General features: G+C 47.9%; 1 protein-coding gene across 1 annotated transcript in view; it reads right to left on the bottom strand.

Moving 5' to 3' along the window:
* Nucleotides 1-234: 234 nt before the first annotated feature.
* tasora (transcription activation suppressor a) overlaps nucleotides 235-25586 on the bottom strand; it is a 64790-nt gene continuing 39438 nt past the window's right edge. Inside the window, exons 23-30 of the mRNA XM_080728859.1 lie at nucleotides 9016-9246; nucleotides 8802-8924; nucleotides 7996-8155; nucleotides 6927-7035; nucleotides 6527-6705; nucleotides 5092-5238; nucleotides 2908-3859; nucleotides 235-1932 (exon numbers count right to left, since the gene is read on the bottom strand). Of these exons, the coding sequence (XP_080584985.1) occupies nucleotides 1299-1932; nucleotides 2908-3859; nucleotides 5092-5238; nucleotides 6527-6705; nucleotides 6927-7035; nucleotides 7996-8155; nucleotides 8802-8924; nucleotides 9016-9246 (2535 nt within the window). The 3' untranslated portion in view covers nucleotides 235-1298. The remainder of the gene's footprint in view (nucleotides 1933-2907; nucleotides 3860-5091; nucleotides 5239-6526; nucleotides 6706-6926; nucleotides 7036-7995; nucleotides 8156-8801; nucleotides 8925-9015; nucleotides 9247-25586) is intronic.

The following is a 25586-nucleotide window of genomic DNA, read 5'->3' on the forward strand; positions in this document are numbered from 1 at the left end:
TCTTTGTAATATATAACCATCTCTCCAGTCCCTGACTTTTCAGCATAAAACACCAGGTGAAGGTTAGTTGCTTATTTGAAGTGAAGGTCGAAGAGGTTTAGAAACTTCAGGGGAGATCATGATCATTTTCAGCAGGTACATTTTAATACAAAACAACAGTAAGGTATAAAAATAAAAAAATAAAAAAGAACACGTTACTGGCCACCCACAGAGACCACTTCTCTGGGGGGGATTTCAACCTTACTGGACTTTAGTACAAAAAAAATACACCACAGCCCTGGGTAGGCTGCGACTTTAGTTTTTATACTTTAAAAATAACTCACGAACAGACAAAACAATCATAAAACACGAACACTAGGAACTCATAACTTTGAGTCGTTAACTTCCTTTACCCACAGATCGTGCATTTCTTTTTTTGTATTTTAAAATTGTATACGTTATTTTACAGGGGACAGGTTTCCTGTAATGGAAATGTCCCAGGTTCGATTTTTCCAATCCTGTGAGGATCCTTGAGCAAGATGCAGGACCCCTTCCTGCTGAACGATAGACTGAGAAGTAGACAGTCTGGGAAAAGTGCTTCATGAACATTTTACTATATACAAATCAGCTCTTCAATTGTAACCTCAATCGACCATACATACACGGCAGCCATTTTGCTCTTTTGTCATACCTGGGGGCTGGGATGGCTGAGTTTGTTTCCCAAGGTGCAGCTCCAACTCGTCTCATGGCCACTCCTGTCCCTGTCTAAGGACTGGAGACGCGTCTGTTCCTTCTCAGGGTATGTATGCCTTTAGAAATGAGTATTTGTTATTGCTGTGGCGGTCGCTGATTTCATCAGCCAATTAGTGAAATCCACTGGCAAAGTTTAGGACACAATTAGACCTCCATGGTCTGATTGTGACTATGGTCTGATTGATTCTAACTTGATCAGTGTTTTTGGAACGGCAGTCTGTCACAGGCACACAAAAGCCTCCATGTACAATCACACAGTTTGTGTTTGTTATATTAATAAACTCTTTGTTACGTTTCGACAAAGGTAAAACTTGGAACAGCTGATCTGAATGAGAATATTGGTGATGGTTGAATGGTAAAGGATTAAAAGATAAAACAATGGAGATAAGGTGACGGTAGCGATCGATGTTAGTGTTGTGGACTGATTTTACGTATTTGGGGGTTACTGGCTAGTGGTTTTGTGGTAACTCAGCGTCTGACCACGTTCTGTACATTCTATCGGTGATCTGGCGTCTGGGAGGTACACCCCAGCATCTATTTTGGAGTGACCCCTCATCCCCTCCCCCCTACATTCCGTTAAACCCACCTCTAGGCCGTCCTCTGAACCTGCTGTTGCCCTGAATAGCGGGGTTTGAGGGCCCCCACACAAAAGGATTCCTAAAGGACACGGGTTGACCTGGGCCCAGCAGAGCCCCTCCGAAGGCGGCCTGGGCCAGAGGTCCCAGCATGGGATTGTGCTGGTGGAAGGGACTGGCCAGGAGTCCGGGCCCAGGCTGGAGGTGTCTCTGCTGCTGCAGCTGGTTCTGGTGCAGCTGGAGCTGCTGCTGCATCTGCTGGAGCCGCGGCAGAGGCGGACGGGGGGCGGCGGCCACGGCGACACTGCTCCCGTTCCCGTTGCCCGTGATGACACTGCTGGTCACTGTTGCCATGTTGTTCCCGTTGCCGGGTGCCGTTAGCATAGGGACAGTGCTGGTTACTGCAGCTCTGTTGTTGCCGAGACCTGTTACCACGGTGACACAGCTGGTTACTTCTGCTGCGTTGTTCACTTTGCCGGGTGCCGGTAGCCTGGTGACACTGCTGGTTACTGCTGCTCTGTTGTTCAAGTTGTCGGGAGCCGTTACCGTGGCGACACAGCCTTGTACTGTGTTGTCCACGCTGCCAGGAGCTGCTGCCACTAGTCCTCCTATTGGCCGGTTAACTCTAGGATCAGAGAGAAAAAAAGAAAAAATAAGTCAGACTGTTGGGATGAAAACAAGACAGACAGGCTTCAGCCCCTGAATCGCTAGCCACGGCCAGAAACTCATTTACTGCCACGTGACGAGTTTAACGAGTAATTTTCAATTGTCCAGGCCGCCACCTTGCGAGTTTGAGGAGTTGCTTATTCTTTACTCTGGATGGCGCTGATCGCTAGCTTCCTGGGTAACTAGCAGGTCACCTAGACACATTGATGAGGTCACCAGACCAAGATCAGCATTATCGTTTTTTTAGGGGGGATGTCACGGACCGAATGGCCCATACAAGGAGATATGCACGCGTGTCGTGTTAACATAAAATATTGTATGCCGTAAAACTAATTTAAAAACAGTAGAAGTCTTTCTTTCTCTGTATATGTCGGCCTTGGTTGGTGCTGTGAAGCACTCTCTTGCGTGATAATATATTCATATTATTTATATTATATTAATTAAAAAGAGTGGTTCTGTGGTAAATAGTTTTCTTACATCATTTTCTTGTTATTTAGCCTCCAAAAAATAGGCAAACCTTTTTGCCTCATATCAGCTTTCTATACACACACTATTGTTGTAGCAACAAAATTGCACTGCAGGCTGACTATGGCCCGAGGCTGCCGTTGTGAACTGTATAAGGTAGCCGCGGCTCGGCCGAAATGGACAATAATGCTTTTTTGGATAAAAAAAACACCTGGGCCTATTTTTGGAGGCTAAATAACTAGGTAAGAAAGCGATTTACCACAGAATTCTCCTTTAAAAGAGTGATTATGTCCAACTAGAAAGTGCACCTTTCCAGTTGGACCTCGGTTTCAATAACATTCTATAGCAGATGTGTTATACATACAAAGGTTTTTCACATACTAAATATTAACTAAATGTTAGTATGGACTTTGGGAAGCAGCCATTGTGTTTCAGCTAAATGTTGAATGCCTTAAACCCAACTTCTTACATGGCTGTGTCTCCCCCTGCAGGGTTAACGTAGCTACTGCAGGCACGCCCTCCATCTGTGTTGTCATTGGCTGAACCCACAGGATCCGGGTGGCTATTAGGCACTGTGGCAACAGCCTCTTTGTCTTGAGTGGCTGTCGTGGTTTTGTGTTGACCGGTCGAGCTGTCCTGAGAGCCACACAGTGACATGTCACTGTCACTAAGCAAGTTGTCCCCGTCCAACAGCTTTCCAGAGCTCGAAGGACCCTGCGTCCCTTTCCCCAGTCCTGCCCCAGCCATCCCAACAGCTCCGGGCTGGGAAAGCTGTACTCCTAGAGCAGCCTCCTTCTGCTTCTGTCCCACCTGTTCAGAGCCAAGGCTCTCTGTTGTCCTGCTGTGGGCGAGTTGGATTTGTGTACTGGAACCTCCCAGCGGAGGAGCCGAGCCACCAGGTTTTGAGTGTTCAAATTGCACAGCCATACCTTTCTGAAGTCTACCTTGAGGGACGGGGGCGTTGCTGCCTCCGGCAGGCACGACGTGGATCTGTTGCGTCTGCCCCCCCGCAGGGGAGGGGCTAGTAGTGTCATGGAGGAAGCTGCTGTGAGGGCTACTGACGCCAAGCTCCGCCCGCGTCTCCTGCTGCTCCAGTCTACGCGCCCGGCGCTCCTCCCTGAACTGTGAGATGGCCAGTCGCAGAGCTTCGTAATCTGTGTCCAACGTATGCAGGGGTAACGAGCCCAGCAGTTCAGCAGAGGACGACGAGGTGGTAGAGGAGGGACGGCGGGGGGACGCCGAGCCAGGGGCACTCGATCCGGGAATCAGCTGCTCAGAGAGGGAGGGGGGGAGGGGGTGAGGATGAGGAGGGTGATGATCTGTGCAGGAAGATGAGGAAGAGGTGGAGACATCTTGGGAGGGAGGGGAGAGGTCAGAACCCAGGGCAGAGTCCTCTGTGCTCAGCTGTCTACTGTCAACACCTGGTGAACACAACACAACAATCTGCTGTGAGTCCATAAGCACATTTATAACAACATGGACACAACAACGCAACACACCAACACCCATAGCCATTTAAGATTGCTTCCATATACTATACAGTAATTAAGCAATATCAACTCAAGGTTGTCCTGTACATAACATATCAGCACAGCTGGGATTTGCATGTAGAAATAGGGCCACAGGTTGAGTGCCCAAGGGGGGGTCAACATAGTATGCCTACATATAACAGATATGTCCTTTTATTCAGGTTCGCCAATCACACCCCGTGTTAAGCGGTGCCTTTGATGAGTTGAATTATCCATATAGAACAATGTTAAATGCAAGCTAATCACACCCGGGTGTGACGCCAATAAAGAAATGGCGTCGTGAGTGCACATGCTTGCGCCTTGAGTGCGTGTGCGCTGTGTCTGTCTGTGTGCGCGCGTGAGAGTGTTTAATTGAAGATGACGTTACGCCAGAGGTTTGCTCGCTGTCCGCCAGGTATATTCTGGTAGTTGTTGGATATATATGTCAGCGAAGGACCCTGCTCCCCTTTGACCTCTCCTGTCCCTGCCCTCCTAACTGCGCGCGCCTGGGAAAGCTGTAATCCTCCAGCAGCCTCCCTCTGCTTCTGTCCCGCCTGCTCAGAGTGGCAAGATGTTCACGTTACACGCAGACAGACACACATACATACAGTACATACACACACATAAAGGGGGAAAACTCCAGCATTACTGAACTAATTACGTCAGCCTCAATCCTCAAACGCTAGCTTGTCTACCTTGAAGCTACGATTCATGATTACGTGCAATTCTAGCGCCCCCAGATTTTCAGTGAACCTGCATCTTCCGCATGGGAAACCAAAACCTATAAGAGGAAATTGCCTGTTGGTAAGGGGAGATATTGTTGTTTAAAGGCATAAATACATTATGCTCCTTCCGACGTCAGAAAAAAGAAAAGAAAATCTGGTTCGGACAGGGTTTCCGAGCTACTGTAGTTAGGACGGTCAGGACAGCTGGGGGTGCAAGATTTTGGAGAAAAGTTTCTGAGACCGCCCACCACCTCCAACAATATATATTGTATTGTTTTATTGTATTACGAAAACTCTACCATATACTATAGATTGGTTAAAATAATGTTGTATTAAGTTCCAGATTGCAGCTTTAAAATGAAAAACGACAATGCTGTCCTACAATTCCATAACAGAAGTCTATATTCATCCCGCTCTCACCTTTGAGATCCAAGAAGTCATCTGGCTGTGACTTGTGTTTGCTGCCATGATAACCGACCACATTGCTGAAGTTATGTGTGAGGTCATTGATATTGGCAACAATGATGCCACTGCTGGAGAAGTTGGGGAACATCTCAAAACGGCGTTCTGGGAGGAAAAAGGCAAGATAAACTATATATTCATAGAAATCTCATTCTGACATTGTAGATTTGCCTCAAAGTACTATGATAATGGTATTCTACGCCAAGAACTCTGACAACTGACATGGCTATTGCTGCATAATCTCTAAATGCTCCTTTTGAAACATATTTACATGCTAATTTCTAGTTACTGAATATTTGCATCTGCTAGAACACTAATTATGACAACCTTTATCAGATTGTAGTTTATTTCAGGTTCAGAATGAGCCTTTGGTGACAATACACAACAGCAAGCATGGTTTGCAAGCGTGGTTTGTTACCTTATTTGTTATTGGACAGAGATATTTGCATAGGCTTATTACTGTTATTTCTGTGTTCATTCAAAACTGTTGTCATGTTCTTGTCATATTCAAGAAACAGTGATGTGCAATCTATGTTCCAGTGAAGTTGAGGAAAAGGCTTGTCTTGAGGAATTGACATGAACTCGCAAATGTGATCTGACAATTGAAAACTGAGTTAGATTTATGGAGATTTATGGATCTCAACCGTTTTGATTTAAAAACATGCCTTTTTTGCTTAAAGGTGATGAGTTTGCATCTCTGATAAACCAACATAAGAGGTCTAATTCAACGGGTGTAAATGTAAACCAATTAACAAAGTAAGATCAACTAAATACTGTTAACACATCGGACGCCCACGTGGTTTTGACGTCGTAATTTGCTGGTGCCCATGGCAACGCGTCATTTTACCTACCGCCGAGAGTACTGGCGAGAAAAGTAATCCGAGTAAATGTAATCCGAGTATGTCCTGTTTATTTCGCGAAAATCTTTTCTTTCAGTCAGGACCGTTTTTTATCATTTCTAAGCCACAGTGTTTGTGTTACGGCATGTAGAAGAGGCTGCCGTTTTGAGAAAAAAATTAAAAAAGGAAGAGAATCCGGAGAAAACAGCATTTTTGTGCAGCCGCTAAACAGGAAGTCAACGAGACACACAGCACGTCCGGGTGACGTAATTGCGCGCTGCATGTTGGGAAATAGAGTTTGTTTCATCTCCGCGGTAGCCAAGTGCAGTAGCTACAGTACAGTATAGTTTACTGTACAACGCGTCAAACGCGTCGTGGGCCTCCAGCGACATCAAAGAAATTGACTTGTAGACACCACGTGGGCATCCGATGTGTTAACAGAGAGAGATTTCTCAGAGCAGCAACCATAACTGTGGTGTCAAGCAGCACCTGCAGCGCTCTGGAAAAGGTCTCCGGTATAGTATGTTCCCACCATGCTGTATATGTGTACGTACCTGTTAAGAATATAATATGACGGTGACTCGTGTATCTGGCCTGCAGGTCTATCAGACATTCCAGCTCAGGTGATTTGCAGCTTATGATGTCACATTGATGATAGGGGAGTATCTCCAAAATCAAACGCTTCTGATAGGTTGTCAGCACTTCCAATAGTCTTGTAGCGTCGAGCTTAAATCTGAAAGACACAAAGACATGCATCGTTGATGTTGCCATTTTAAACAGTGAGACATGACTGTAATAACTACTACATATCGTAGTAAATATTGCTACAACGTAGTAAAGTATTGCTACAACAGTTAAGTTAGTAGTTTAGTAGTAGGAGTTATACATACAGTAGTAGTAATAATAGCAACAATAGTATTAGTAGTTCATAGGATACTAGTAGTAGAAAAATACCTAGATTGTTCCTTAAGTTTTTTCATTGTTTTAAAGTGAACTCTCCATCTCCACACACACTCTGGTGAACTCTTCTGTTCCAGGAACATCAGCAGGGCTGCCAGACGCTCTGCACAACACACAGACACATACAACACAATCAGACTACAGTAAAGATGCCATGATTTTACAATAGAATAAACACATTTAGCCTACAGTTCACTTAATGGCAAACTAGACAAGTTCTCTAGCTTGCTGTTGGTAAACCAACTTGCTTCCCCTTCTTAACTCAATCAGCGCCTTTCACGGGATGTCGCGTGAAAAGTAATAGAGTATCTATAGAGCCATTCACGCGATGTCGCGTGAAAAGTAATATATTACTGTAACGGCGAGTAAAAATACCTAGTACAATGGCCGACGCTCCGGAGACGAAATCCGCGCTGATTTGTCATCATCACGGCTCCACGAGCACACAATAGTCATCCCATAACATTGAGGTGGACGGCCGATCTCATCTTTAATGTCCATTAACTCAAAACTACACTTTAGAAGCTAGGATGGAGGCAGATGCTCGCTTATTTTACACAGTTATAAAAGCTCCCGGTCGGCCATTACACAACTCCACGTGGACACGCATCGGTTCCGGCGCACGATCCGATGACGTCAGACCGGAAGTACTTCCGGTCTAGACTTCTGGCCTTCAAAATAAGACAGCGGCCGTTAATGGGGCCGGGAGGGGGCACTCTGGACCCCCTAATCCGTTAATGTCCTGGGCTCAGAATGAGTTAAGAGAGAGCGAGGAGAGAGTCTCACATGTTTATGGTCTAATCAACGTGGCTCCGTGCAGGCGACGGACGGACGGAGACACACACACACACACACACACACACACACACACACACACACACACACGCACACACACCCACCCTGTTCAGTTCTTGCTAAAATAAACCCTCTTTCCTTGCCGTTTCAGTAGCGCAACAAGGGTGAATACTTGGTTGTTACATTTCCATTGACAAACATTGATACTGTTAGAAACAGAGATGTGCGCAGCGCACGCACACAGTGTCTTCTTCAGCAGCCTCCTCACCATGTGTGATGAAGTCTGGGTTGAGGACAAACTCATCAGAGACAATGCAGCCTCCAGAGACAAACAGCTCATGGGGGGTGTTGTTCCTGAGGTCATCCACACTGTCAACACCATAAAACACAACAGAGGGACGCTGCTTCAAACTCATCAGACCTGGAATCTGAACACACAGAAAGAATGCACATCAAGTCAGTAAGGAAACCATTCAGTTGGTCAATTAGCCAGGCATGGCCGGACAAATATCACTGCGTAGATATTAGTCTGGAATCTCTGTGTGGAACCTGAATTTCCAAGGGCTGAATTAAAACAAATTCTCGGGTGATAAGACCTGCATTTGCATACTGGTCCCTGATTGGCCCCTCACTACTAGTGAGTGAGTGAAATCCAATGAAAACTGAGCGGTGCCATACCAAATCTGCCGAGGGCAATATTTAGTGTGGTTGCCCAACAGGGCAACACATTATAGTCCTAGGGAAACATTACAGACTTCTAGGGTAATTGTTTATAGACCTCTAGGGTAACTTTTCCGCTGCCATTGGAAATGGCAGGGATAGGGAATCAATGGGAGTGGGAATCAGCAGGGAATCAGTTGGTCGAGCTTCCCATGACAGTTAGCTTACTGTGGAATATAGTCAGCAACCACACGTAATTTCATATTGCATCTTTCTAGTTATCTTTTTGCAATGGCAGATTTGTCTGGTTTCCAGGCTATTGATAAATCACCCAGTCGAGCACTAAACAGCAATCAGTGAAACAGTCGGTCAGTAAAAACAGTATCATCAGTCAGTTAAAGTAATAACCGGTACCTTGTGTATGTGCTTCGCTATATCTTTGTTCTGAATGATGATCAGCAGTCTGTCTTCATTACTTTCTTTTTCCATGAAGGTGATGGGACTCTGCTCTGTATGTCCCTGCTTCAACAGGTGATCCTGAAAACACATTGTTATTATGATTAGCATTCTGTTCCCTCGGCATGAAAGCTAGATGATGACGGTTTATGACTGTCGATATGAATAATACCTTGATGTGGTCATAGTGCATGTCATCCTCCTCAGTACTGTGGATGTAGAACTGGACGGATTTCTTTTTCACATCTTTAATAATCTCCTCCAGGCTGCTGAACATCTCTGGCTGTAGTTGGCTGATCAGGGATCCGATGTCTGGGAGAGCCGGACCCTGACCTGGCCCAAACAGAGACGCCGACCCTGGGCCAGAATTCACATCCCTCTGGAGGCTTCCTCCTGGAGCAAGCTATTGTAATCATAAAGGGAGAAGAGTTCTGTCTTTGAGTATGTGTTTATCCGTTTGTGAATCTATTGTGTCTCAGTGTATGTAGTGTGTCTGGGTGTATGTAATGTCTTTCAAGGGTGTATATGTCAGTGTTTTTGAGACCCGGTGAGATTGAGACCGAGAGACTGGCATCCGAGGTGATCACCTTGCGGTGAATCCTTTTAGTTGATTCACCGCAAGGTGATCACCTCATTTATATCCTTGATAGTTTTAGTCGACTAGAACTCCAAATGTTTTAGTCAAGTTTTAGTCGACGAAACCACACAAAGGTTTTAGTCCAGTTTTAGTCAATAGTTTGTCAATAAGCAAATCAACTTCAAGGAGTAAGGACTATCATTTTGTTAAAAGGACCAGCTTACCGGATTGGAATAGCAGCCGCTCCGTCGTAAGTAATTGCCTACATTATTTCCTGGATTGTAAAATAGATCCATATCGTGTCTTCTTTTCCGACGACCGAATCTATTAATTGATGTTGACGGCACTGCTGCATGAGGCAGATACAGTAGGTCTTTCCTCAATCAGATGATTAGCTTTCATTTCCCAATATAAAGTTAATAACATTTCCAGCAGTAATGTGTGCAACTAAGTTGACAACAACAAACACATGTATAGGCATGCAGACATCCCAGCCAATCACAGAGCCTGTTGCTATATGCGTACTAGAACGTTCCATATGATTGGCCACTACTCCTCCATTGAAACAACTACAATAATATTGTATGGCTTTCATGCATGTTTATTTAACGTCCGATAGACCAGATGTTCGCCTCGTCTTCGTTACGTCAACGAAAACACACATTCGTCTCGTCATATTTTCGTCAGACTTATGTTTAGCTCGTTACATTAACGTCACGTCATCGTCGTGAAAAAAAGGGGCGTCAACTAAATCATTTTCGTTATCGTCTCGTCAACAAAAACAACACTGGAAGAAACACACAATTTTTGGGAACACACATTTTTACTGTCGGCTTTTTTGTAGGTACAGAAACGACAGAAATAGCAGGATTCAGAATGGCATGTTTTGAATAAAACAAATATTTCCAACTGTCCTGCTTCCCCCTCCCCAGAGTGTCACTTGCGCTGAGGCTTCCCGCGTCCCCTCATGGAGCGGTACTGTGGACGATGGGGTTGTTCCTCCCTGGCTTTGTGGGCTGGGGGCTCCTGGCTAGGAGTACGACGGGCCGATTTGGAGGAGGACCTGGAGCCAGAGGAAACTGAGGACTTGGGGCCTCGGTCCCTGCTGGAGCGAGGAGCGCGCCGCTTGTAGGGGGCCTTGGAGGGGGTAGGGGTAGATGGGGGGGGCATGACGTGCTCCACCATCTCCTTGCGGGCAGCAGCCTGCCTCTGGAAGACCTGGTAACCACCTTCCATGATCTCCCTGGGAGAGCTGGGGAGCTTGAGGAGCTCTTTTCTCTCCTCGAAGGCCTTGTCACTGGAGAGCGGAGTGAGCCAGCGAAGCTTCTCCTGCTGCATCACAATATCCATGGCTCGTCCGGTCCAGGCGACGGCATGGAAATTGAGATCGATGAGAAGCTCTAATGTGGCAGCCAACTCGGCGGCAGCCTCGCTGGGGAGCTGACTAGCCACCTGACCGAGTTGGTGTTTGGTGTAGGCGATGAGAAGACCAGCTGCGTTGAGATCTCTGACCGTGTGGCCCATGGACCTGTAGGTGTCCCTGGCACCCTTGGACATTTTCGCCTCATACTTGTCCGCCAGCTTAGGAGACGGCCTCAAGATGAAGGGGCTCTTCGTCGCCTTCGGGTTCTTTTGGAAGAACCTAGCCTGGAGGGTGTTCGCCAGGGATCCACCAATCTTGGGGCAGAGTGGAATCCCTATGTCAGGGCCTCCGACGAACTCAGTAGAGTATTCGAGTTTGACCGGGTCCCTGTGTTTCTCCCAGGTCTCGTGAAGAGCTTCACGCAGGCCAGGGATCTGAGGAAGCATGCCCATCACCTGGGGAGGTGGTTCAATGGGTTCCTTGCCCAGCCGGGGTGCCCTGGCGGACACGGGCCTCTCTTTCAGGCACACCGGTAGCTCACATCTGCGGGTGGAACTCTCCAAGATAGACCACGGGTCCATGGAGGAGGGCGTGGGAGTGGCAGTGGTCGAGCCGGTACTCGCCACCATGGATGAGGAGGCCTGGGAGGCAGACGGGGCTACCTCGGAATCCAGCCTTCCAGTGTCGGCCGCCGGCGAAGCCACCTGGGCCACCGATGAGGCGGTGGCCGAGGGTGGAGTGGAAATCGAGTCCCAGGAGGCAGCGGGGCCTGCCTGTGTTCCCTGGGACCTTCCAGTGTCGGCCGCCGGCGAAGCCACCTGGGCCACCGCCAAGGCGGCGGCCGAGGGTGGAGTGGAAATCGAGTCCCAGGAGGCAGCGGGGCCTGCCTGTGTTCCCTGGGACTCGTCGTTGGAGACGGTGGTAGCAAAGGAGTGATGTGAGTTTCGTTCTGTGTCCTATGAGGGCAGAAAGCGAAAAAGAGGTGACGACAGGGAAGTCGCAGGTTATATAGGGCACCGCCGGGGTGGGCCTTAAAACTTGATTGACATGCCCTTTGGCCAATAGGAATCGGCCTTCGGGAGCAAACGTATGATGTTTCTGTGATCTGAGTCGGCGCATGCGCCTTACCCATAGGAGGGAGTGCTGACTGGAAGAATGAAGACAAATAATGTAACATATACTGGAAGAACGAATACAAACAATGTAACATATATAATGTAGCATGCATCCGTCTCTGTTCTTTTGAAGGAATGGGATACAACAAAGGGCAGAATTCAAAGCAAAATCTCGATATTCCGGGGTCTCAGTAGTCCGGTGGGTTTAGGCTTAGCATTCACCAGGGTAGCATTCACCAGCGTTGGCAGGTTAGCCTCGGACTACTGGGACCTCGAAACAGAGGGACCTCCGTTCTGATAGTCCTTGGGCCAGACAAGATATCGGTCCCACTGAGTTGGAAAAACCTTAACTATACTAAATAGTTTTTAGGGTCAATATAAGTAAATTTAAATATGATAGCCTTTTCTTTTATATTTTTTTGACATTTTGTTATTTTCCACTATAGGCGGATTATCATTCATTGCCAAAATAACACAGACAGCAAATATCACGTTAAAAGTATTTTTTCGATTCGATTCAGAATCGATTCTTGAGATCACAATTCACGATTCTTTTCGATTATTTCAAATCCAAACAATTCAAATTAAGAAATTATTGTTTTCCGATTTAAAAACAATTCTCGATTCAAAACGATTCTCTATTCAAAACAATTCTCTATTCAATTCATATATCAGGATCAACTCCAGTCTTCTGGCATGAAAGCAGAGTACATTTACGTAGCTTTTATAATTGTAAAGGTTTTATCAACTTATTGCAATAATGTAAGCAAACAAAGGTAAATCCAAGACATGTCTGATTTATTCATGCTTGCACACATTCTTTTAACTTGTACAAACACAACATAATATCTAATAAATTATCGTTATAATAAAAAAAACATAATATCTAATACATTTGATCGATTTTTGGAAAATGAGAATCAATTCTGAATCTTACCATGTATATTTTCTTTTTGTTCTGTGGCATCAAGAAACATCAGAGACACACAACACAACAACTAGAATACTAACACAGTCCTAAGGATTCAGGAAATATATAATTTACCCACAGTATTTAATTCTGAGTAGAGGTCTTCACGGGTCCAATTTACCTATCCGAACCCGAAAGGACCGGGGAAAATGGAGCCAGGCCCAAATGGACCCGCCTGTTATTAGAAGTATGAGAACCGATACCCGAGCAGCAACGGAACAGGCTATAATATAATTGCGACCTGACGGTCGCAGTTACTATCAAAACCTCCACCGGCTGTCAGTCAGTCAGTCAGTCCGTCTGTCCCTCTGTCATGTCACACGCCACACTTTTCCCCTACTCATATCTCCACCACTTGCCCCGATCCATGCCAAACTTTGCACACACACTCCTTGGCTGCCAAACCACAACCTCCACACATTTCTCTCATGGCCTTCTTCTAGCGCCATCATGAGGCCGATTCTTGCAAGACACATTTTTGGACACTGCTCCTACAGATTTGTCCCTAAAATCACGCAAACCGGTTCACAGTATCTCTACAGTCAGTCATCAAAATGCATCTGTCCCATCTAGCGCCACCATCTAGGTGGTTTTTGAAAAACACATTTTTGGACACTGTTCCAACAGATTTTGTCCTGAAATCACGCAAAGCGGTACACAGTATATCTACAGTCATATCATCAACATTAGAGTTCTCAAATTCAGCCCGAGCCCGACCCGACCCGACATTATCGGGCCGAGCCGGGCCCAAAAATTATAATAATTAGTCGGGCCGGGCCGGGCCCCGGGCTCCGTCACTCAAGCAACAGAGAACAGGCGCATATCGCTGTCTGACTGTCTTCAGCGCAGCACTGCAGCCTGGCTAAGTTCCTAACCAATGGACCAAGGATAATAGGTGACGCATACGGAAGTATAGTCTATCAGTCTCATAGAGCAGTCTGGTTGTTGTGATGACGTCACAATCGAAACCTTTGGATATACGGAAATTCACAGCACAGCAGCGAGTCACCGTTAGCTCTGTGTTGAGCGGCTACGATGAAAGTTTCGAGCAGAGCTGCATGTTAAATTAAAAGGCAGCAGACAATTTCACAAGTTTGTAATAAGTATAAATCCAAGAAAACTAGTTTAAAAGCGGAACCAACCTGGATATTATTGACAAGGACTTAAGAGGATTGTATTACAACATCATCAACATGATCAACCTAAAAGCACCATACGTTGACATCCTCTTACCTTATAGAGACGATCATCTCCTCTGGTAAGATATTAATAATTCCATTATGCTTTCTGGTTAATCAAGTGTCCTTTGCTGCTGCTGTGTGCATATATATTAAAGGGTTTACAGCCGCAGCGCGCCGCTTGTTGCCTGAGTTGTGTATGTTTAAGCATGGTGGTTAGGTGGTGTCGACCGTGTCGCGCACTAAACAACAGATCTGCAAGCCCAGAATGCAAGCTAGATGAACACGTTTTGGGTTTATAGATCTGTCGAGCCAGCTGCCTGTGTTTGATGCGTGACCGTTGAAAGGACGAAACATAAATCACGCAGGCAGCGACGGCAGGGGGAGAGAGGATGAGAGCTGTATGATTGAGATTGACTGTTGACAACAACAGGGATTTAACGTTAGCACATTTTGTGCAGAACCTTGCATGTTTCATGAACAATTTAACACGTGAAGTTGCCATTTCGCCAACTATTATATGTGCATTCTCTCACTGTTGTAATTTGAGACACTGGTGCTGCCAGCTGCCTACTGGCGAGTGGCGACGTTTCTTTTTTTCTCTCTCCCTCTCTCTCTGGCTTTCGGGCCGAAAATGATGATAATTGTTAGGGTCGGGCCGGGCTTCGGGCCGGCCCACTCGGGCCCAGTTAGGGCCGGGCCTTAATTTTCAGGCCCGTTGATAACTCTAATCAACATGCATCTGTCCCATCTAGTGTTTTGCAAGAATCTGCCTCATGGTGGCGCTAGAAGAGGGCCATGTGAGCCTAACGCTGCGTACGCGCCTGCAAGACTGTACTCTTAAAACACTGGGACTACCTGCATGCAAGATGGATTCGTGGGTGCAGTGGAAAGAAACACACCGTTGTTTTCGAACACCTGACCAGAGTGCTTGTCTGTTAGCGTTACTGGGAACCTTTTGCATGTAAGAGAAACCCTTTGATTGTCGCCAGTCTGCAGGACTGGACAATGTGTTACCCTGTGTGTGACTAGAGAGCCCTGCATGGGGGCTTCCTTACACTGACTGGCTGCATGCAAAATGGGGTCGTCTGTGCTAGTGTCTGAGAGGTAGGAAGAGACACACATTGTTTGTTCAAAACACTCTTTACTGATGACATTGGAAACATCTCTTTGTTCAAAACAGAAATTTTCATTCCCCTTGCGTGGGACAGAGAAATCAAACGTCTGCGCTTGGGGGGAGGGGGACCGTGCGCAGCAACGGACCCCTGACACCATGGAGGGCTGGCCCTCAGTCCAATGTCATTTATGACGCACCTTCCCACGGGCCTTGTGGGGGGAGCTGTGCTTTGGGTCCTTGGGCGTGGAGCGGCTGTCGTCACGGGTGACCACAGTCACCTTGTTGCAGGGTTTGCTGCCCGCAGCGGAGGAGGGAGCCCTGGAGGAGGAGTAGGATTTCCCCCTATTGGAGGAAGAGCGCCCCCTCTCTTGCTGACGGGAGGACCGGCCATGATCCTCCTTCTCAGGCTTGGGCTCGGTGGCGGCCTCAACAATCTCCTTGGTGGTCTTCCTGGACTCCACCGTGCCACGGAGGAGCTCCAAACCACCGCCCATGAGGGTCGTAGGGTGACCGGGCAAGGCCAGCATGACCTTGTGGTCAGTGTCCAGGTCGACTTTGTCCAGCCACCTGGCTCGCTCCGACTGGATACAGTAGTCCATGGCCTGTCCCATCCACTTAATAGCATGGACATTTATGTCGATCATCATCCTGAACGACTTCTGGATCTCAGCCGCTAGTTCCGCCGGCACCTTGTCGATACTTTCAACGAGGTGTCTGGTAGAGGTCAGAAGCAGCTGGTTCGCGTTGAGGTCGCGCGCGGCGAGCGCAGCCGACCGGTACGCGTTCCTGGTCCTGGAAGAGTGGGCGTTGTCTACACGGTTGGCAAACCCCGGAGGCTTCTTGATGTTACCCAGGGTGAAAGGAGGCCTACCCTGGGGACCACTCTTCTTAAGCTCAGGCTTCACACTGGCTATGAAGGACTGAGCCAGGAGGCTATCCATGTTGGGACAGAGGGGAATGCCGATCTTTTCCGCATCGACACAGTCAATGAGAAAATCCAGCTTCTTGGGGTTCTTGTGGTCTTCCCAGGTAGAATGTAGCGCATTCTGGAAACCGGTGACTAAGGGGAGCTTGACCATGCGCGGGGGAGGGGAAGGCGCGGGTTCTTGTCCAAGGACTCGCACCCTCACATCCTGTCCAGCAGGACGGTCACCGAGGGGCACCTCGATGCCACACCTAGCAGCAGCACGTTCGAAGATGGTCAGCTCGTCAAGGACCACAGGATCAGTACTGGGCGCCGCCGACCCCTCCCCCTCCACCGGCATGGTGGAGGGGGTGAAGAGGGGGATGTCGCCCACCGTAACGTTAGCTGCTCCCGGCGTACCCCCGGGACCACTGGTACCCCCATTAGGCGTCACGGCCGCAGGCTGCACCCCGGGGCTGCATCCCGGCGTGGGAGCAGCTGGGGCGGACTTGTAGGCTCTCTTCTTTGGAACGGCGCCAGTCGAACCAGTGGGAGAGAGGGCAGGAACCGGAGGCGTCTGGTCCCGCGGAGCTGCGGTCGCTAGCCGGCGGGCACCAGGACCACTGGTACCCCCATTAGGCGTCGCGGCCGCAGGCTGCACCCCGGGGCGAGCAGCAGCACTGGAACGCCCAGCGCCGTGAGCCCCGGAGGCAGGAGGGTCTGGATGGTCGGTAGATACAGGTGAGTAACTGTCGAACTGGAACCAGACATGCAAACAGCCCCAAGGTGAAAAAGGTGACAACTTTTCCTGGTGCCAAAAATGTGCGCCGCGCATATTTTGGACATTTTCCGGGTCGGGTGAATTTTCATGATTCCAACTGTGACTTACTCATACCACCGATTGTTCTAGATGAAGAAATGATTGTTCTAATGAAGAAAATAAAATCTACAATAAAAATATAATATAGCCTACAGATATAGTTAGGAATATCCTATAATATTTAGGGACTTGTCTATAATAGACAGGCATAGACAAAGACACAATGCACGCTGTGAGCGTGTAGATCGGCTATTTTCAGTACTTCTTAAATAGGCCTGTGTTTTCTAAGATCATTTCTTAGATTTTTATTTTATTTATTCATGAAATAAAAAATCTTTTATTTTTTTTAAATCATGAAAAGTTTTTCTTTTTGGGGGGAATGTTTGTTCAAGTTTTTTAAATGACACAAAACTAAATGTAGGAAACCAAACATTAAGGGACCCATAAAAATGTTTTCGCGATCCACAAATGGGTCCCAACCCAGTGCTTGGGAAACAGTGCTGTATTCTCCGCTTTGAGAACTGTCTGTGACTGCATCATTCTTTTCTCTCTCTCTCTCTCTCTCTCTGCCTCATCTTATAATAAATGCGAGAAATCTCTGTTCTGTCTAATAAGAGGCAGATGGAACGGCATGATAGCGTTGATCTAGCGTTAGCATGTAGCTAAGCGATCGGATCACCGTTGAGGAAAATCAACAAACGTAAGCTATAATCGATTATGTCACGTCACCACATCGATGCAGAATAGCGACCGCATCGCGATGCAAGCAAATTAAAAAGTCCAATCCACAACTACATCACACTATCAACGACAAACTAGCCAAAATGTGCTCCATTTGAGCTGTCCGCTCCGTCTGTGTCTGACTGGCTGCTGAGCGCTCCGCTCAGCACTGCACGGCTGCAGGGCACTGGACACAGAGACAAGCATGTGTGTTGACGTCACAGGCAAGAGAAAAGAGAAAGCGAGCGCTTGATTTGTTCAAAAATAAAACAACCATATTCCCCATCCACCTTCACCACTACTGCACTGACAAAACGGACGGAGCCAAGAAGAGAAAAAAGTGCTCCTCTTCTCACTGCTGCTCAACGCAGCCTAGATGACACGACACCCCCCCCACCCCCCCTAAATATTTTTACATTGAATCTGAACGAATCACACAAACGATCAATTTGGATTAAAAACGGCAATCTTCGCCGAAAAGTTTGCATGCCTGTGGAACGTAGAAGAAACCTTGGTAAAGTAGACGTAACAGGAACTTTCCAAGTAAACTAGTGGGCGCTTTCCTAAACACCTCTTCAGGCTAAAAGTAAAGTTATGTTGAACTAGCCCTTACCCGTTCAAAGATATGAGCTCCGAAATGATGTGCAGTGTGTGGGTTATGGGATGTGCACTGTGCACACAGTATATGAGGGATGGAAAGTAACTTTAACTGGTGCTTGCATGCTAATATGTAGGAGCATCAATGTAAGAAATACCCGTTCCATTTAACGGCTACAGAGATACTGTGTACCGATCTGCATGATTTTTGGACAACATCTGTAACAGGGCCAGAACCCCCCCCCCCCCCCCCCCCCCGCCTGCCTGCACACCACCCCCCCCCCCCCCCCGTGTGTGTGTGTGTGTGTGTGATTGTGCATGGCCTGAACAACAGCGCCCCTCCCTTAACATGTGTGGTCACAAAAGGTACTGTAGGCTAAATAGATATAGATACACCATAAAAATGCTAATATACAGCATACGATTTGTGAAAGTGACAAACGGGCTTCACAGTTATGTTAGGTGTGTTCATATGCTGATGGTGATGCGATTTCAGATCAATTGCTCCAGCCACTGAGGAGAAACGCTGTGACAGACAGACAGACAGACAGACACTCACTCACTCACTCACTCAGACATTCGCAAAATTATAGTATAGATGGCTGAGTTTGTTCTGTCATAATCGAGAGAAGCGAAAAGAGGAAGTCACGTAGGCCGGGGCCGGCTTTATAGCGGTGCCTCCGCTTTTTGAATGACAGGCCCTTCCGACGAATGTAATTCGACGTACGGGAGTTGATGAGTTTACTCTGTTTCATCGCTAGAGGGCGATGTCCCAAAGGAGGGTCATCCTGGAGGTATGACAATGAACACAGGTGCATGTCCTGTGGAACAATGGAACACTGCTGACCCCTGGTGGAATTTTTCATGTTCAAACCCTGATACCTCAAAATATTAATTTTCATGCAATGTTGGTGAGATATTAAAGGAGCTATAGACAACTTTTTCTTGAGAAACGGATGCTAAATTAAAAATAATGTTCGAAAATATTCTATAAAAAATATACTTCAAATATGTGTTTGTTAAAAAATGTCCACAAAAAGCGTAAAATAATGACAAAATAATCATTTTCGCCATAGTCAGGCCGACACTTTGTTTACATCCTATCAATCCATATAAAAGAATAGACTAGCACGTAAACAAAGTGTCAGCCTGACAATGGCTGACACAAATGATTATTAAATGCTAATGCTAACACATGCTAATGCTAACAAATGCTAATGCTAACAAATATGCTAATGTTAACACATACAAGGTTGCACACACTTAGCGAGCTGCAGGCACACTTAAAATTTCTTCGAAATTTTCTTTTCTAGTTTTACCATTATTTTACGCTTTTTGTGGTCATTTTTGAACAGAAACACATATATGAAGCATATTTATATAAAATATTTTCGAAACATTTTTATTTTAGCATCCGTTTTTCAAGAAAAAGTTGACTATAGCCCCTTTAAACCTTTTATGTTAGAAAGCCCCTTTTGGGGAATTTCTCTGTAGGTAGCCTCGGAAACCCAGGCTTATTTTGGCGATCAGAAGAAAAATAAGCCTGGGCAAGCCGCCCTATAACTGTGCTGGTTCATGACATTTTAAATGTATAAATAAATGTAGCCGTTCAGATATCTTATTTTACATCAGTATTGTTCATGTGAACTGGTTTGTTTAGGCTTATCCATTATAATAATACAAACACTATGATTTATCACTAGTTTTCTTCACTTCCTCATTTACTCAAAGCTGACAGCAGCAAGAGTCATGTCACCCTCCACGTCATTTCGATACGCCGGAGGACCCGGCGAGATCCGCCGTCCAGCATAGAATGTGCCGCGTTAGGTCAGACTGTAGGTGTGATGTTCGACTTAACTCATTCGCTGCCTTTTCAAAATGGTACCAGGATGCCACGTTCCTAAATTTCTAGTGCACGGATACATTTTTAGTGCACGGATCGTGCACGCCCATGCCTAGATTATGCACCATATGTGTAGTACTTTTTCGCAGCTTTCAAACAAAAAAAATCAGCTTGGAAATCCGTTCAGGCATTCATGAGATAGAAGCCTTCAAAGTCTTCAAATGTAAATAAAGATGGCTGCCATTTTGAAAGATGTGTTTGTATGGGTCTAAACATGCAATTTTGCGATTGCGATTAAACATTTTTTTTTGTTTTAAACAGGAAAAATCTGGAAACTCGGGCCGTGGCATCCTGGGGGTACTGAAATAACACGGGAAACTCGTGCCTTGGCTATTAATATGCAATATTCAGAGATGGATGTCCCCACCGGGGATTCTCCATTGTGTGTGTATTTTGAAAGAAGAGACCTCGTTTCTGGAACACACTTTTTACTGGAGCAACACTCAGACATGGCACAGACACATTTTTTACATTCAAATTTTTTTGTCCTCCACACTCTGTGGACGGAAAGTTAATGCTCTGTGCTTGGGCACCGGAGAGCCGCCATTGACTCTGTCTCCGGGCACCAAGGGCGGGCATGCCCTCTTGCCCAAAATGTCATTTGCCCCGCCCTCTACCTGCTCTGGCTGCGATGCCTGCTTGCACCTGAAGGGGAAGGGGGTCTGGAGGTGCGGGGGGCCTTGTTGCTCTGACGTGGGGCCCCTTGTGCTCCGTCCCTCAGTCGTGAGGAGCGAGAGGACTTGGGGGGCAGGGGGGGTTGAGGAGACTGCAGGACAGCGTCGACCATCTCCTTCTGGGCCTTGTCCGACTCTGTGACGTTTGGGAGAAAGGGCATGGCACGCCCAAAGAGGTTCTGGGGGTCCGTGTCCAGGCCCCTAAGCTCCTCTCGCCTCTTGCTGGCCTTACTGGTGTCACCTAGGAAGGGGACCTTCTGCAGCCAGCGGTACCTCTCCATGCTCACCGCAACGTCCATCCCTCTGCCAGCCCACTGGATGGCGTGGATATTCATGCGGATGGCCATCTGGAGCATGGCGTCCCACTCAGCGTAGGTCTCTGGGGGCAGGACACTCTTGGACTGCAGCAGCAGCTCGGCCATGGCACCGTGCATCAAGCCCACAACATTCAGGCTCTTGGCACAGAGCGATGAGGACTTGTACATGCTTTTCACCATGTTGGACAGCTTGTGCTCACCCTTGTCCTTGAACCTGGGCGCTGAGTCCTGGGTGAAGGGGCACTCCCTGGGCCTAAACTGGGCGCAGAAGAACTGGTTGGTGGCTGCGTCGACATGGGGGAACCCGTGGACGCCCAGCTTCTCCTCCTCAGCCATGGAGGTAGAAAAGGGCAGCTTGCCGGGTTCGCGGTGCTCCCTCCAGGTGGAGTGGAGGGCCTCTTTGAAACCGAGGGTCATGGGCAACTTGTGAGAGCGAGGAGCTGGTGTCTGGGTCTCACGTTTGCCCGCAAACTTGATCTCCGTGGTACTCCCAGGGCGAGATTTGACGGGTAAAACAAGGTTCATCCTCGCTGCTGCCATCTCAAACACAGTGAGCGGGTCCAGCTCCTGGACAACGTCCGTTGAGGTGGTGGTAGCCGTTGTGGCGCCTGATGCCCCAGTTTCCACAGCTGCCGGCTGGGCAGGGGGAATGGGGGAGGAGTCATGGGGGGTCTGGACAGTCGACTGAGGGGCCTCAGAGGACTGGGTGACCTGAGGTGGAGGGCATGGGTCGCCACCATAGCAGGGACTCAGCATGTGCACATCCTCACCTCTGTCATCCTGGGAAGAGATGATGACTTCCTCCTCCTCTCCTTCCACAGGCTCCTCCTCCTCATCATCATCGGAGGCGCTCTCTTCATTGGATTCACAAGGAGGCACTTTACGTGGGACGTTGGGCTGCGATGATGGGGGAGGGGGAATAGAGGAGGTGGTGGCCAGGTCAGCGTCCATCAGGAACGGGTTTGTGGATCGGGGAGTCCCGCCGGGAACCGTGCTGGTGGCGGCCTGTGGAGTCGGCTCCGTCTGGTGCGGGGTGAGGCTGGCGCTGTCCAGAATGCTCGCACGCAGGGCGAAGGAGGCTCGGTGAGGGCCGGAGCTAGTGTGACTAGGTCCGGCCGGAGCAGTAAAGGAAAAGCGCGGGACGGGGCCGGCATAGCCGGGCCCGCCGCTGTGCACTGTAGTAGAAAAAGCATGCCTGGAATCGAAGCTAGCACTTATAGGTTCGAAGTCGGCAGCTGAAACAGGAACATACAGGGCTGGAGTGGAGCCGCCGGAGTAAACATTCTCCCGCTAGACATCACAACGACAAACAAAAACACAGGTGAAAAAGCTAGGCTAACTGGCTAGCTAGGCTAAGCTGCGGCCTACTGGCTTGTGAAGACTAAACAAAGACAAAGACAAACACAAGTGTTTCGAACGAAACACGTGTTTATTTAGGTCTGGAAGGAGGTACTCCATCCTAATGGGTGGCGCTAGTTCGGCACCAAATACAGAAACGTATCTCGTCAGCTCCCGGAGGTCAATCTCCTATTGGCCGAAGGGCTTGTCGATCAAGTCTCGGGGCGTTAGGCCCACCCCCTATAAGACCCGCGACTTCCTTCCGTTCAGTCTTTTGAAAGCTTTTGCTCCGACATTCGAACAGAGGGCAGAGACTCGGATGGAGTACCTCCTTCCAGACCTAAATAAACAGTTGTTTCGTTCGAAACACTTGTGTTTATTATCTGTCTTCCAGTCGGTACTCCATCCTAATGGGTACGTCAACTCCCGTGCGACGTAGGCCAACGTCAATCAGCACATATACATGTATCCAGGACCACGCCCTCTCGGACGTGGCCCCGCCTATACAAACCCCCAAATCCAAAGGACCCAAGGGGTGGGGGTGAATAGGAAAGTAGGGACCCCAGCTTCCCTACACCAGTAGAGAAGATGAAGGCCCCTCCTCCAAGAAGACCACAACAAGCTGGTCAGGGAGGTAAGAGGTAAAGACAGGAGACCCCACAGAAAGCACAAGGGCTTACTGAAGGCCTCCCATGAAGAGAACAACAAAGGTTCTCTTCACACAGAAGAAGAAGAGGTAGCAGCTGCATGGAGGGTTGATCGTAGAGGTTGCAATTGCCTTTCGGCCAATAGGAGATTGACCTCCGGGAGCTGACGAGATACGTTTCTGTATTTGGTGCCGAACTAGCGCCACCCATTAGGATAAATGGTAAATGGTGCATTTATATAGCGCTTTTATCCAAGGCGCTTTACATAGATTGTAGAGATGGACCGATTGCAAAATTCTTGGCCGATACCGATCCACCGGTTTTATGAAGGTCTGACCTGCCAAAACCGATTTTTCCGATACCGATTTCTTTAGCTAAGAACTAGGAAATAGGGTTGCTCCAATACCCTTTTGTTTCAGGCCAAGTAGGCCTACAAGACATACTTCAATTTGAGTACCAATAAGCTAGAAGAACACTAATGCCAAATCAATCACAATAGTACAATATCCAAAATCACAGACAATATCCAGTCTAATATGACCGTCTGGACTAGGCAGGAGGAAAGCAGGTGATGCATGCTTTTTTCCCCCCCTTCTTTTTGGAGACGACATTGACACAGGATTATGGAATATATCCTTACATTGCAAAGGTAATCAGCACCATCTGTATTCTGTAGGCTGCCTCCAAGTAGACTGGCTGCTACTTGCTAATGTTTACGTCACAGGACCGAGCATCATGCTGTGCAGTGCAAGAGATACAATTGGCCGATTTTGGCATATTTATGTCAGTGACCTGCCGATCACCGATTTGGCCGGTTTGATATGATACCTGCCGATTTCTGATATTGGCCGATACCGATGTCCATCCCTAATATTACATTCACCCATTCACGCACACATTCATACACCGGTGGCGGAGGAAACCATGCAAGGCACCAACCTACTCACCGGGAGCAACTAGGGGTTCAGAGTCTTGCTCAAGGACTCTTCGACATTATCTCAGGGGGAGCCCGGATTCGAACTGGGAACCCTTCGTGCTCTAATAACGGTTTCTCTACCCCTGAGCTATGCCGCCCCAGGATGGAGTACCGATTGGAAGACCGATAATAAACGAAGAGTTTTCTGTTTGAAACAGATCGATGGGCGAAAAGGTCCTATTTGCCGCTTCAGGCTAAAGATGAACGGTAGGTTCCGTACGGAACCATTGTTTACTTAGAGATGGAAGGATGACCTCCCACTTGGGTAATGACGCCCCCTGGCGATCATTCAGAGAAACTACTTCAGCTCCCGTACTAACGTAGGTAGGAAGGGCCTGTCACTCAAACCGGAGTGACCCGCCTCCAGGCTATATAAGCCCCCGGAGGCGGAAGTAACATCCTCTTAATACCACTCTCTGCCACATTCAGTGAAACAGAGGGGCATTACGTGGGAGGTCATCCTTCCATCTCTAAGTAAACAATGGTTCCGTACGGAACCTACCGTTTACTGTCAAGATTCCAGGATGACCTCCCACTTGGGATTCTTAAACTCCCCTCTAAGCCACAACCTACTCTCATACCCCCACACACCCCTCATACGGGTGAGCACAGCCCAAACGGGCGTGACCCATCACCCAGAAGGTCCCAGGCCCACCGGACCTGGGTGTGAAGGCATGAGAAAATAAGGAGAGACCCTGACAGACCGAAGTCCGCCTCATTCAACTAAATGAAAAGGACAAGTCCGCCTTATAAGTAAGACACACTATATAAGGAAAACACAGGGTCCCCCCCAAAATACCCCAGGTGGCTACATGCCCACCTGTGGGAGGGGAAGATCCGACTCCTCTATGACGTAGAGGAGGCAACTGCACCCAGAACCGAATGCGCTAGCGAAGAGGATTCGATATCCAGGTGATAGTAGGCTGCAAAGGTAGAAGGCGAAGACCAATTCGCCGAAACACAAATCTCCTGAACGGAGACTCCCTTTGCCAGTGCCCACGAAGTAGCCACACCTCTAGTGCTATGGGCTTTAAGTGCCGCCGGCACTTCCACCCCCGCACTAGAGTAAGCCAGCCTAATAGCATCCACAATCCACCTCGAAAGAGTGGGTCTAGACACCGGCTTTCTGACAAGAACATTGCCCATTTCCACAAAGAGCTGAGAAGAAGCTCTAGAACCAGCAGTCCTGTCACAGTAGGCCTTCAATGCCCTGACAGGACAAAGGCAATTCAGCCGTTCATCCTCCACCGAGACAAACGGAGGAGGATGAAAAGCCAGAAGAACAACAGGCTCCTTAGGAACCACCATGTTCTTAGGAACAAACTTAAGATGAGGCTTGAGCAACACCTTGAGATCATTGTTCATAAACTGCATGCACTCCGCAGACACCGAGAGAGCTTGCAGGTCACCAACTCTTTTAGCCGTGGCCAAAGCCAGCAAAAGAGCCGTCTTGAAACTCAAAAGTTTCAAAGGCATCCCTACAAGCGGCTCAAAGGGAGCCCGACATAGGCCCCCTAGAACCACCTG

Source organism: Nannobrachium achirus, assembly GCF_963921795.1.
Source record: "Nannobrachium achirus genome assembly, chromosome: 6".
In the NCBI taxonomy this organism is placed as follows: domain Eukaryota; kingdom Metazoa; phylum Chordata; class Actinopteri; order Myctophiformes; family Myctophidae; genus Nannobrachium; species Nannobrachium achirus.